Source organism: Ursus maritimus, unplaced genomic scaffold, assembly GCF_017311325.1.
Source record: "Ursus maritimus isolate PB19 unplaced genomic scaffold, ASM1731132v1 scaffold_2, whole genome shotgun sequence".
Classification (NCBI taxonomy): domain Eukaryota; kingdom Metazoa; phylum Chordata; class Mammalia; order Carnivora; family Ursidae; genus Ursus; species Ursus maritimus.
Window position 1 is genome coordinate 88,665,463 of NW_024424452.1, and position 13,538 is coordinate 88,679,000.

Below are 13,538 nucleotides of genomic sequence, written 5' to 3' on the forward strand. Positions count from 1 at the left end.
ACTTATCAAACTCAACACCCAAAGAACAAATAATCCAGTCAAGAAATGGGCAGAAGACATGAACAGACATTTCTCCAAAGAAGTCATCCAAATGGCCAACAGACCAACGAGAAAATGCTCAACGTTACTTGGCATCAGGGAAATACAAATCAAAAACACAATGAGATACCACCTCACACCAGTCAGAATGGCTAAAATTAACAGCTCAGGAAACGACAGATGTTGGCGAGAATGTGGAGAAAGGGAACCCTCTTGCACTGTTGGTGGGAATGCAAGCTGGTGCAGCCACTTTGGAAAACAGTATGAAGTTTCCTCAAAAAGTTGAAATAGAGCTATGACTCAGCAACTGCACTACTAGGTATCTACCCCAAAGATACAAATGTAGTGATCCGAAGGGGCACCTGTACCCCAATGTCCATCAACAGATGAATGGATAAAGATGTGGTATATATATATATATATATATATATATATATATGTGTGTGTGTGTGTGTGTGTGTGTGTAGACATATGTATATAGACACATATATACACATATATACATGTCTATACACACACACACAATGGAATACTACTCAGCCATCAAAAAATGAAATATTGCCATTTGTAATGATGTGGATGGAACTAGAGGGTGTTATGCTAAGCAAAATAAGTCAATCAGAGAAAGATAATTAACATATGATCTCACTCATGTGTGGAATTTAAGAAACAAAACAGAGGATCATCAAGGAAGGGAGGGAAAAATAAAGTTAAGATGGAATCAGAGAGGGAGAGAAACCAAAAGAGACTCTTTATTATAGGAAACAAACCGAGGATTGCTGGAGGGGAAGGGGGAAGGGGGGATGCGGTAACTTGGTGATGGGCATTAAGGAAGGCACATGATGTAATGAGCACAGAGTGTTATATAAGACTGATGAATCACTGAACTCTACCTCTGAAACTAATAATACACTATACGTTAATTAACTGTATTTAAATTTTAAAGATAACAATAAAGTTGAAATTGTTCTTAAAAAAAAGATTAAATGTGATCAACATATATTACACACCTAAAACAATGACGAGTATTAAGTATATATCAGTTTCTTTTTCCTTTTGCTTGAGGAAGACTCTTCATTAATTTAATAAATATTTATAAGATGCTTATTATACCTAATAGCATTCAAAAAGCTGGAGATTTAGTAATAAACAACAGAAAAAATATCTGTCATCTGGAAACTTCTGTATAATGTCAGATAGTGATAAGGGTTTTAAGGGAAAAAAAAGTAGGGAAAGGAAATGAAGAATGATGTTATTAGGTGCTATATTAGATAGGGTGGTTAAGAAGATCTCTCAGGAGATGACATTTGCAGAGATCTTTTTTTTTTTTTTTTTTTTTTTTTTTTTAAAGATTTGATTATTTACTTTAGAGAGGCAGGGGGAAAGACGGAGGAAGAAACAGTCTTAGGTAGATTCTGTCCTGAGAGTGGAGCCCAACATGGGGCTTGATCCCATGACCCTGAGATCAGGATGTGAGCCAAAACTATGAGCTGGACGCTTACCAATTGCACCACTTAGATGCCCCAACATTTGCAGAGATCTTAAGGAGGCAGAGAATGAATCATGTGAATATATGGAAAAACAGGACTCCAAATAGATAAATACAAGAGACCCTAAGATAGGTCGAGCCTGGTGTTCCAGGAACAGGAAGAAGACGAAAGCCAGTATAACTGAAATAAATGAGAGGCAAAGCGGTAAAAAGTTAGCCAAGGGAAGATCAGGTAGGACTTTATAGTATTTTGTCAAGACTTACAGTTTTACTTCAATGTATGAAGCCAATGAAAGGTTTTACACACAAGTGACATGACCAATTAATAATTTTAAAGGGATATTTCAGCTGTTAAATGAAGAAGAGACCATAAAGGGTCAAATATGATAGCAAGATTAATTAGCAGATTATGAATAAAAAGCTATATACGGTTTTACATCCTGAATCCTAAGCAAAATCCATAGATACAACAGTCAGGAAACAAAATTATAAGCCTAGGTCCCAAAGAATGCACAATAAAACCACTGGAACTAATAAATTCAGCCAAGTTGCAGAGTACAAAATCAACACATGAAATTTAGTTGTCTTTGTACATACCAGCAATGAATACTCTGAAATGAAATTAAGAACAATTCCAATTACAATAGCAACCAAAAGAATAAAACATCTAGGAATTAATTTACTTAAGAAGGTGTAAGATGTACACATTAAAAACTACAAAACATTGCTGAAAGAAATCCCAATTTCATGGATTTACAAGACTTGATACTGTTAAGACAGCAATGCTCAAAGTGTTCTGCAGATTTATTACAATCCTTATCAAAATTCCAATGGCGTTTTATTGCAGAAATGGAAAAGTCGATCCTCAAATTCATATGGAATTGCTAGAGGCCCCAGATAGCCAAAATATCGTTGAAAAAGAATAGAGTTAGAGGATTCACCTTTTGTGGTTTCAAAATTTATTATAAAACACTGTGGTACTGGCATAAAAACAGACATACAGACAAATGGAATGCAAATGGGAGTTTAGCACTTAATCTATGTATCTATGGCCGACTGGTTTTCAACAAGCGTGCCAAGACCATTCAATGGAAAAGAATATTTTCTTCAACAAATGGTGCTGGGACAACTACATAGCCACATGCAAAAGAATGAAGTTGAACCCCTATCTCTCATCATGTGCAAAAATTAGTTCAAAGAAAGAAAAAAAATAGAGAAAGCAGGCTTTATCAAAATAAAAACTTTTGTGCATCAAAGGATATAATGAAGAAAGCGAAAAACAATCTATACAATGGGAGAAAATATTTCCAAATCATGTATCTTGGTAAGGGTCTAGTACCCAGAATATACAAAGAACTCCTGTAACTTAACAGTAAGAGGACAACTCAATTAAAAAATGAGCAAAGGACTTGGACATTTTTCCAAAGAAAATATACAAAGAGCCAACAAGCACATGAAAAGATGCTCAATACCATTAGTCATTAGGGAAATGCAAATCAAAACATTAACAAGATACCACTTCACACCCACTAGGATGGCTATAACTAAAAAAATAAATAAAAAGGAAAACCACGAAGTCCGTAAGGGTGTAAAGAAAATGGAACCCTCATAAATTGCTGGTGAAAATGAAAAATGGTGCAGCCTCTATGAAAAACAATTTGGTGGTGCCTCGAAGATTAAACACAGAATTAGCGCATAACTGAATGACTCCACTCCTAGGTATATATCCAAAAGAACTGAAACCAGGTACTCAAACAAATCCCTGAATATGCATGTTCACAGCAGGACAATACACATTAACTGAGGGTTAGAAACAACCCAGTATAGTATATGTTCAGTTTTGGTAGATACTGCCAAACAGTTCTCCAAAGTGCTATACCCATTTTCACTCATTCACTTTAATATCTTCATGGCATTTCATTGTACAGAGGTAACTTTATTTAGTTTTTTAAACAATTCCCAATTGATAGACATGTGAGTGTTTTCTAGGATTTTGTTACTATAAACAAAATGGCAGTGAATACACTTGTCTCATTCATGTCCTTGCATCTATATACAAGTATGTTTATAAGATAAATTTCTAGAAATAAAACTGCTTAACCAAAGTGCTTGCATTTAAAGTTTTACATATACTGCCAAATTATCCTCCAAAGAGATTGAAACAATTACTACTCTTACTATTAGGGTATGAGTGCCTGCTATTTCACACCCTTATATGTACTTTAAATAGCAAAACTCCTATCTTTATCAAACCAAAAAATGAAATATGATATATTATTATTGTATCAAATTAAGTAAAGGTTACTAGAAATCTATAAGAGAACAAGTTTTAAAAAATCAAATCAGGTAACTTTTCATCTTCATCAAACTAAATATCTGAAATATGTGAATTTCAGACAAATTACTAAATATCAGGTCATATCCCCTTGAGAAACTACAGCAATTACGCACATTATTTTTTGATGTGAATGAAAAAAAGAATTGTGCTTGTACATGCATTACTACTGCTGTGTTTCTCTCTCATCTCTCAACACTGTTATCTTTCAGTACCCACTGGGAGATAAATAAAGATAGACAGCTGGCTTTATATTTACCCTGCCTCCCCCCATACACACACAAAAATCAAACAAAGAAGAGTTCTGAGGTGAGAGAACATAATGCACCACACTAAATGCATAAACCACATACATTAAAAAAAAAATTAGACTATCTCACAAAACAGTCTGTATTTACAAAAGAAAACAAAACCTCAATTTGTCCCTGAATTAAAAAAAACTTCTTTACAATGCACTCACATAAAAAGAATAAAGTTTATTTTTTCTTATTATTTGATGATGATAATTACAACCATACTCATCTTGAAAATAAAAGAAAAAATTTCACACACAAACGACTGAGGTTTTTCTGAGAAAGAACAATTCCCATCACATTCCCATATAATTTTATACTGACGTAGTGCTTTACAACTGTAAACATGTTTCATACGTCTTTTTTGTTTTTAAAGATTTATTTATTTGAGAGAGAGTGTGTGCACGTGTGTGCAGGACTGGGGGGAGCGACAGCAGGAGATGGAGAGAGAAATTTCCAGCAGACTGCCTGCTGAGCATGGAGCCTAACGTGTGATGTGGGGCTCAATCTCAAGACCCTGAGATCATGACCTGGGCCAAATTCAAGAGTCAGATCTTTAACCAACTGAACCACCCACGTGCTCCATGTTTTACTTATGCTTCTGAGTTGATCTCCATGAAGTGGTCTCAAGTATCTTCTACTCTTATCATCTAACACTCTCCTTCACACTAGGTGAATTTATCATTTCTCTCCTTCATAACCCACTGCCCCCTCCTATGCCCCACCCTCTTCCCCTACCAACTAAATCTCTGTCTCCTTCTCTTAGAATGCCTTTCATTCCATCAGTGTCCAGCAAAAATGCCATTTCCTCCATAAAGTCTTCCCTGATGCTTTCATTTAAAGTAATTACTTTGTTCCTTTGACATGCTTAGAACATTTAACATTTTCTGTCTTGTAGTGTATTATTACTGTTTTAATATATGTTTTAATCTCCCTGGCATAATAAACTTGATAAGGAAAGGGATTTTCTTATCTAAGTGTCAAGCATAACCATGAAATACATAAAATTTACCTGTTGAATGAATGAATTCTAAAACAACCCTGTAAATTTAAGGTAGTAAGCTCACCTAATAAATAAGGAAATTATTTCAGAAGTTAAATGATACCCTTAAAGCCAAAACAATGAACAAACAGTGGAGCTAAGACTGAAACCCAAGCAAGGCCTTTTGAAGACAAGTCAGTGTTCCTTCCCTAACAGCTAGCTTGAAAATCTAAGGCTGGGTTTTTTATTGCAATATTTCCATGTAGTCTATATAAATAGGCTGTATATATTTAAAGAAATAGAACTAGATTAAAATATGATCATAAATTATACCAGTATTAAATCATGAGCTTACAGTGGGCCATAATTATTAGATAGAATTTTTAGTAACTGGTAGGAAGGAGAATTCTAAAAACACAAATGAAAGCACACTGTTAATAGGTAAAGTTCATATGCTCTCAAAGAGCCATTACAACTTGGGTTATAATTTCATAATTTATAATTGACAATCTTAAATAAGAAGAATGTTAATGAGGAAAAACAAGTTCAGTAAGTTTTTCTTAATCATCTGCTATACGTGTAGCACTGTGTTAGAAACCTGAAAAACAAAATGAAAAATACACACTCCTTGCAATCGAGAATAGTAAGTGTGACAGTTACAGAAACCTTCTGTGTTCAGGCACTATTATGATTACTAAACACTGAAGACAGAATATAATGGATATTTATATAATACCATCTATTTCTAAGTCATGTTTCTTTGCAGACTTCCCCGAACAGAATTTAATCCTTTATTAATGATTCACAGATATCATTATAAGCTTAAGTATACACACTCTTGAGGTATACCAGGATTATTTGCCCTTACAGTAAAAGTCCTTGAATGCAAGAACATTCAAGATTTGTGTCTGTCTTTTTGCTATTTGTGTGTTTTCTATTTATTATTTAATTTTATCTCAGTCCTTCTCTTCTATCCATTCTGACTTCCATCAACATTTTCTGAACCCCTTCCATGGCCCAGGTGGTATTCTAAGTGCTGGAGATACAATGGTGAACAGGAGACAAAAGTCCAGACATCAAGGAACTTACACGCCAGTGGGAAAACAGAAGAAACATAAATATATAATAATATGTCATGTACTTAAAAGTGCTCTGAAGAAAACTAATGTAGGCTGAAGGGACAGAACAGGCTATTTTAGGGTAGGGTAATTAGGGAAGGCCTTAGTGAAGAAGTGGCATTTGAATAGACACTATATGAATGAAGTGAAGGAGTAAGCTACATAGAGATCTTAGGGGAAAAAGCAATTTTTAGGCAATTGCAGGGGCTCATTTATGGGACGAGCTTGGTGTGTTCAAGGAATAGTACCACCACAAATGTATTTGGAAACAGAGTGAAACCAAGTGAAACTGAGTGTGGAGAAGATGTCAGAATATAAAGTCAGAATATACATAGGGGCAAGACCCTATTGGGTCTTCCAGGCCATAGTAAGAAGTTTCAACTTGATTATAAGAGAAGCCATAAAAAAGATATTGAGGAGGGCGGTGATATGATCTAACTTACATTAAAAAAAAAAAGACATTGGTGGCTACAAGGAGGCAAGAGTGGCTGCAGTGAGACAAGTTCAGAAGGCTATTGCAGTATACTAAGCAAAACATGGATGGCACTGCTTCAGGTGGTCAGATTCAAAATGGGTGAAGGAGTATGGAAGGTGTAGGCTTCTAGTTACGGAATGGATAAGTCACAGGGATAAAAGGTACAGTAAAGGGAATACAGTCAATCCCATTATAATAGTGTTGTATGGTAACAGATGGTACCTACACTTGTCACAAGCACAGCATAATGTAGAGTCGTTGAATCACTATGTTGCACACTTGAAACCAGTTTAACATTGTGTATCAACTATACTTAAAAAAAATTTTATTTTAATTTTTAAAAAAGATTTATTTATTTTATTTTAGAGAGAGAGGGACTCTCAAGCAAACTCCATGCTGAGTGCAGAGCCAAAAAAAATTTTTTTTTGTTAAAGATAAAGCAACAGGATTTGCTGATGGATTGGAGATGAGGTGTGAGAGAAAAGAGAGGCTAAAGGTTTTTAACCTGATAAAAAGTGATGATCCATGGAAAAGAAAGCGTATTTGGGGGTAAAAAAATTTTGTCCATGCATGTTTGAAATGCCTACTACAAATCCAAATAGTCAATTAGATATCATTCAGAGGAGACAGGAGACATACTTGAGAGTCATTAGCATACAGATAATATTTATAGCCATAGGCTTGAAGAGATTGCCTAGGTAGGCAATGCATGTTGACAGAGAAAGAGATTGGAGGATTCAGCACAGCTGTACTGACCAACATTTAGATGTCACAAAGAAAAGAATAGCTAGCAGAGGAGATTGGGAAGAATTGCCAGCAGAGTGTGGTTTCCCAGCGAAACCAAGTGAAGAAAGAGCTTTAAGAAGGAATGATCCACAATGCCAAATGCTGCTGAGGGGTATGTCAAATCCTGTTGGGAAGTTTAGTAAGATAATGCCTCCTTTGCTGTTATATCATTTCTTGAGGCTGGGAGTGCCCCTGCTTTCAGCAATTCCTCCTACCTCTTTCTTTCTTTTCTTTTTTTTTTCTTTCTTTTTTTTTTAGATATTATTTATTTATTTGACAAAGAGAGACAGTCAGCGAGAGAGGGAACACAAGCAGGGGGAGTGGGAGAGGAAGAAGCAGACTCCCAGCAGAAGAGCCTGATGTGGGGCTCGATCCCAGAACACTGGGATCACGCCCTGAGCTGAAGGCAGACGCTTAAGGCCTGCGCCACCCAGGCGCCCCCCTCCTATCTCTTTCTAATTCTTAACTTCTATAGAATAGGAAATTATACAACCATGTTTCTTAAAATTATATTCCAAGTAACTGCAAATACATTCTGGAAAGGATGTGAGAGAGTCTCCAATAAGCAAAGTGAATGAACTTTAGTACATGAATTCTGTAATCTTATTTACTCTCAACTGTGATTAAGGAAGCTGAGGTTCTTGATAACTGAACTCTGAAAAATTATAAATTGTACATAAAAACTAGAAAATGATGGAGAATAAAAGTCATAAGCTAGCAATGTTTTAAAGGATAACTATGCCCAAAAGGAAAAACAAACCAAACAAATGACCAAACGCCACCCCATCCCTCCCAATCATTTGTAACAACAAAAACTTAAGACCTGACAAATTTCTCTTTCAGTAGCAGCTCTGTTAGTTTGGCACTAGTTTTGACAGAGGGACAGAAGATAACATAGACATATTAATAAGGATAATTTAATTCAAAATTTAAACAACTTACCGGCAAGCACAAGGGTAATATTCAGTACAATGAATATTCCACAAAATAGGCCAACTCTAAAAGTAGTCCATGCTGGTGCGGGCTGTAGACAGAAAAACAGCATGCTAGGCATAGGGCAAAACACTGCATACATTTAGTATATGCTGTAATAAATTAGTAGTATGAGTCCCAAAGCTCTACCATGAAAACAAAAATATTTTATGAACTGAATTTTTTATAAATCAGAACCAAGAAACGTCCTTCATTCTCCTGTAATATAAAATAGATTTGCCAGTTATTCGAATTCCTTTACAAAAATCTCAGTTCCTAAATAAATAAGAATTTAATCTTCAACACTGAATTATATATACACTGAGTTTTTCTTATGGGAGAAATCCAAGTGCAATTTCATTTTTACAATGTATATATCATTATATTTTGTAGGTCACCATTACTCAGAATTCACATATTTGGTACTATGAACCATGGAGACAATGGCAAAATTAAGAACACTTGTTTTCTATATTACTTACACTATTAACAACTATTACAACACTAATAAGAGTGGGGTAACTTAAAGTGAATTTTTTATAAAGATTTTATTTATTTATTTATTTATTTATATTTATTTATTTATTAAAGATCTTATTTATTTATTCGACAGAGACAGAGACAGCCAGCGAGAGAGGGAACACAAGCAGGGGGAGTGGGAGAGGAAGAAGCAGGCTCATAGCGGAAGAGCCTGATGTGGGGCTCGATCCCGTAACGCCGGGATCACGCCCTGAGCCGAAGGCAAGCGCCCAACCGCTGTGCCACCCAGGCGCCCCAGATTTTATTTATTTATTTGAACGAGAGAGCACACAAACAGGGTGAAGGGCAGAGGGAGAAGCAGACTCTCCACTGAGCAGGGAGCCCAATGTGGGACTCGATCCTGAGACTCCGAGATCATGATCTGAGCCGAAGGCAGACCTCAACCGACTAAGCCACCCAGGCACCCCAATTTTTTTTATTTCAAATTGGTCTGAATGGAACATAGAAATTCAATTTACTTTATTTATGGTCTTATATTCTGCAACTATGCTAAACTCACTAATTAGTTCTAGTAGCTACTCTAATGATTCACTGGATTTTTCCACATAGGTTACCATGTCATCAGCAAAAAACTCCACCAGTTTTAGTTCTTTGTTTCTAATCTGAACGCCTTTTATTTCTTTTTCCTATCCTACTGCACTGGCTAGATTCTCTAGCACAATGCTGAATGAAAGTGGTTAGAATGAATATCCTTTTTGTCCCTAGTCAGGGAGAAGGTATTCAGAGTTTCACCATTAAATATGATATTAGTTATAGGTTTTTTCATAAATGCCTTTTATTAGGATGAGAAAGATCTTTTTGTTATTGATTTCCATTCCACTGTGGTCAGAGAATTTATATTCTATGATTTAAATCCTTTTTAGTTTATTGAGACTTATTTTATGAAATAGAATATCCTAAATGTTTTTGGTATAATTACTGTGTAGATCTCATTTAATAGATTTTTTTTGATGTAACTATGGCATTTTGGATGAAGTTCTGTAGTATCCCAGCATACCTGAATCTTCCCACCCTGTATCATTAAATACCTAATCATAATCATTTGGTGATTGTAACATGAAAGAAATACCTCACCTTAATAATTTGGGGAGACCAAGAAGTTAGCATGTCGATAAGAATAAACAAGAGAAGGAATACAGCATGATAAGAGAAAGGTAGGAAGGCATCACAATTCATTCATCGTGAAGTGAGATCTGGCACTGAATTTTTCAAAAACAAAATAACAATAGTAATAACTACTTTAAAAACCTGGCTGTATGTATGTATGTATGTATGTATTTAAAGGAGAGAGAGAGACAGTAGGGTTGGAGGGCAGAAGGAGATGAAGAGAGAGAATCTTAAGTAGGCTCCACACCCAGCACAGAGCCTGATGCAGGGCTCAGTCTCAAGACCCTGAAATCATAACCTAAGCCAAAATCATGAGCCAGACTAACTGAACCACCCAGACGTCCCTGACATATTTTTTAAAGTAATGAAACAAGTATGTTTTATCAACTAAACAGATTGTGTTGATTATTAAATAGACAAAACCAACCAACCAAACAACTGGAAGCAAATACTAACCTGAGCAGCTCCCAAAGGGGGGACACGTAAACGCTTCATAGCTTTTTGTCGGTCACCATCTTCAAGTTCATTAGTCACTACAGCCTAGGAAGACACATTCAATTTTGACACACGTTATACTAATCTTGACTAATACATAAATAATTCTGAACCATTTATATACATGATATTCTGATAACCTCTTGGTGAATGTATAGTGACAAAGAAAAAGTCATGAGTAAGAATATCGTATTCAAAGCTAGCAACTAATTACAAAAGGAGAATACAGATGAGGAACTATTCATTAAAAATAAGACATTAGTGCTATTGAAAACACGTGGTACATAAGTGAGATTACTATACCTCAGTTTCGGAGATGAGCTGGTTGATTTTCTTGCACGTATAAAATGGGGCCACTTCAACATGAGCCACTCGCCAATCTGCTCCACGAGAAGTTTCCAGGATTTTGTCATGCTTTTTGAGGATTTTTCGAAACCCTGTAAAATTCAGATTCTACAGAAAGAAATGAGAAAAACTATAATTTTCACCACCATAAAAGAAGAAAAATAATAAGCATGATGCATTGATGAGCTGATTGATGACTGAGTACTAACGGAAATGGCAATGCTTTCATATAAGCATTTACTACTAAAAGGATAAGACTCTTCTTTCTTGGGGTACCTGGATGGCACAGATGGTTAAGCGACTGACTCTCAGTTTCAGCTCAGGTTGTGATCTCAGGGTAGTGAGATTGAGCCCCACATCAGGCTCCATGCTCAGTGAGGAGTCTGCTTGAAACTCTCTCTCCCTCTCCTTCTGTCCTTCCCCACCACATGCTCTCTCTCATAAATAAATCTTAAAAAAGAAAAAAACTCTTCTTTCTTATTCCATCTATTTCAAGGTAGTATGCCATCAGTAATAAAAGAAACCCTAAACTATGAACCCTATGATTCCTATTTCAAGTAAATTAATGGAAGTCTTAAACTAAAAACATTCTTATTTCTATTTTCTTATGTACAATTATTCTCAAAAAGGCTAATTTATATAATTTTGCTTCATGATCAAAAGGATACTACCAGAAAATATTTTGGATTTATCATACACTGAATACATTAGTTCTTTGTTTTTTGAAGGACTGGTGTAGCTATATATTTTCCCCCTACTATGCAAGCATGTATGAACCAGCACAGAAAATGAAAGATCATCTATTTCTTTTAACTTCATTTTGCTTCCATCCATTCTCAGTTTGGGGATGGGGGTGCAAAAAGAATAACAGTGATCATACATACAGAGTTTTGCTGATAACGGATAGGAGCTTGCACTCCTCCACCATTTCTATAATATCAAAATACTACACTTTTCTACATTCTCAAATTGTTGTTCTTTGATACATGCAAAAAAGCAGGATACTGTGGATTTGCATGGTTCTTTAAACCAGAGATCTCCCAAATTTGCTAATCACATATCCCTATCAGTAAAAAAATTGAGCACTTACTCCAAATTAGACTTTGCTTCCTTACTAATTTTGTTTATAATTTTTGTCTCATACTTTAACAAATCATCTTAAGCTCTCCTAGGGGTACATACACCGTGATTTAGAGACTGCTTTCAATTAATTTTCCTTTCTCCTCACTACCAATATATATTCTTACAGAACAGCCAGCCTTAAAGAATAGAGAATAGAACAGAACTTTTATAATTAACAACTATTTTTGTTTTCCCAAGGAGCTTTTTATAATGACCCCAAACAAAAGCTTCTGGGAAAGTTAATAAAATAAAATTTAACAAAGGTGTTTCTCTGCAACACATAAGCACAATCAATGAAATATGAAATGTTAATGTTTTATAGCATTAAAAGAAAGAAGAAATACATTTTTGTTTCTTTTTAAATATAAATTATAAAGCTACAGATAAATTTCAAAGGAAAGGAATTTATCATCATATAGTTTACTATTCTTCTAAAATTATTTTCCAACTGGGTTCTTCTTTGAATGATAAAATATTAAATTACCAAGGAAGGTAGAATTATGAAAGGGAAAGNGAGGGAAATAAGTACATGCATTAACAACTTAGATTACTGCAGCTATGAGACTATAATGACTTTTTATTTTAAAATTCCAATATTTACCCCTAGAATACTTTTGTTATATAACCATTAGTTTTTATATAATGTTTTATATAACCACTGATTAGAAGTACTAATCACAATAACAAAATGGAAAAAGAATAGTATGTAAGGTCTCTTTAAAGATTAGATGCTTTTGCCTATTTAAATGTTTTATTATTGAACAAATCTGTTTTTCAATAAATTTGTTATAGATTTAAATATGTAAACAAATTTAAATATGTAAAAAAATCTGTGAAGAATTAGAAATGAATAAAAGACTTCTATTTCCATAGTTTAGTGTACATGGTAATTCAACTTTTCAGATTGGGTTTTAAAACTGTTGAGTGATATATCACAGTAGCCTAGATATTCAGTCTCTATACATATTTGCTGTGACCTAATTTCTTTCGCAAGATATTTTTCAACTTTTTAAAAAAAAATTTATTTTCATTCTAATGTAGTTAAGTGTTATAATAGTCCCAGGTATACAATATAATGATCCGGTACTTACATAAAGTTTTTTTTAAATAGAGTTATGTTACAGTCTATGGATAATACAATTGGAAGGATTCTTAGTGGCAAGTTGTAAAGTTAATATCTTTTATATTATTAGTGTTAGTTTCAGGAAAGTTAACTAATTGCCTTTGTGGAAATTTTGTTATAGGCTTGGAGGAATGTAAAGCTCTTACATAGCCAGCAGTGGCTGGATATATATAATATATATATATTTTCTTATATACATAATTTCTTATATATATAAGACATATATAATTTATTTCTACTTACTACTATCAGAGATGACTCTAAAAATAGGAAGTAAAACATGAATCAAGGGTTACTTGTGCACACTGTACAAAACG

At 34.5% G+C, this 13,538-nt stretch overlaps 1 protein-coding gene across 4 annotated transcripts in view; it reads right to left on the reverse strand.

Annotated features, from left to right (window-relative positions):
* The window catches only part of XPR1 (xenotropic and polytropic retrovirus receptor 1), a 234,292-nt gene that overhangs the window by 69,812 nt on the left and 150,942 nt on the right, over positions 1–13,538 (reverse strand). For all 4 annotated transcript variants that reach the window (XM_040636319.1, XM_040636318.1, XM_040636320.1 and 1 more), the window contains exons 6-8: positions 10,935–11,084; positions 10,593–10,676; positions 8,460–8,541 (exon numbers count right to left, since the gene is read on the reverse strand). In XM_040636319.1, the coding sequence (XP_040492253.1) occupies positions 8,460–8,541; positions 10,593–10,676; positions 10,935–11,084 (316 nt within the window). The remainder of the gene's footprint in view (positions 1–8,459; positions 8,542–10,592; positions 10,677–10,934; positions 11,085–13,538) is intronic.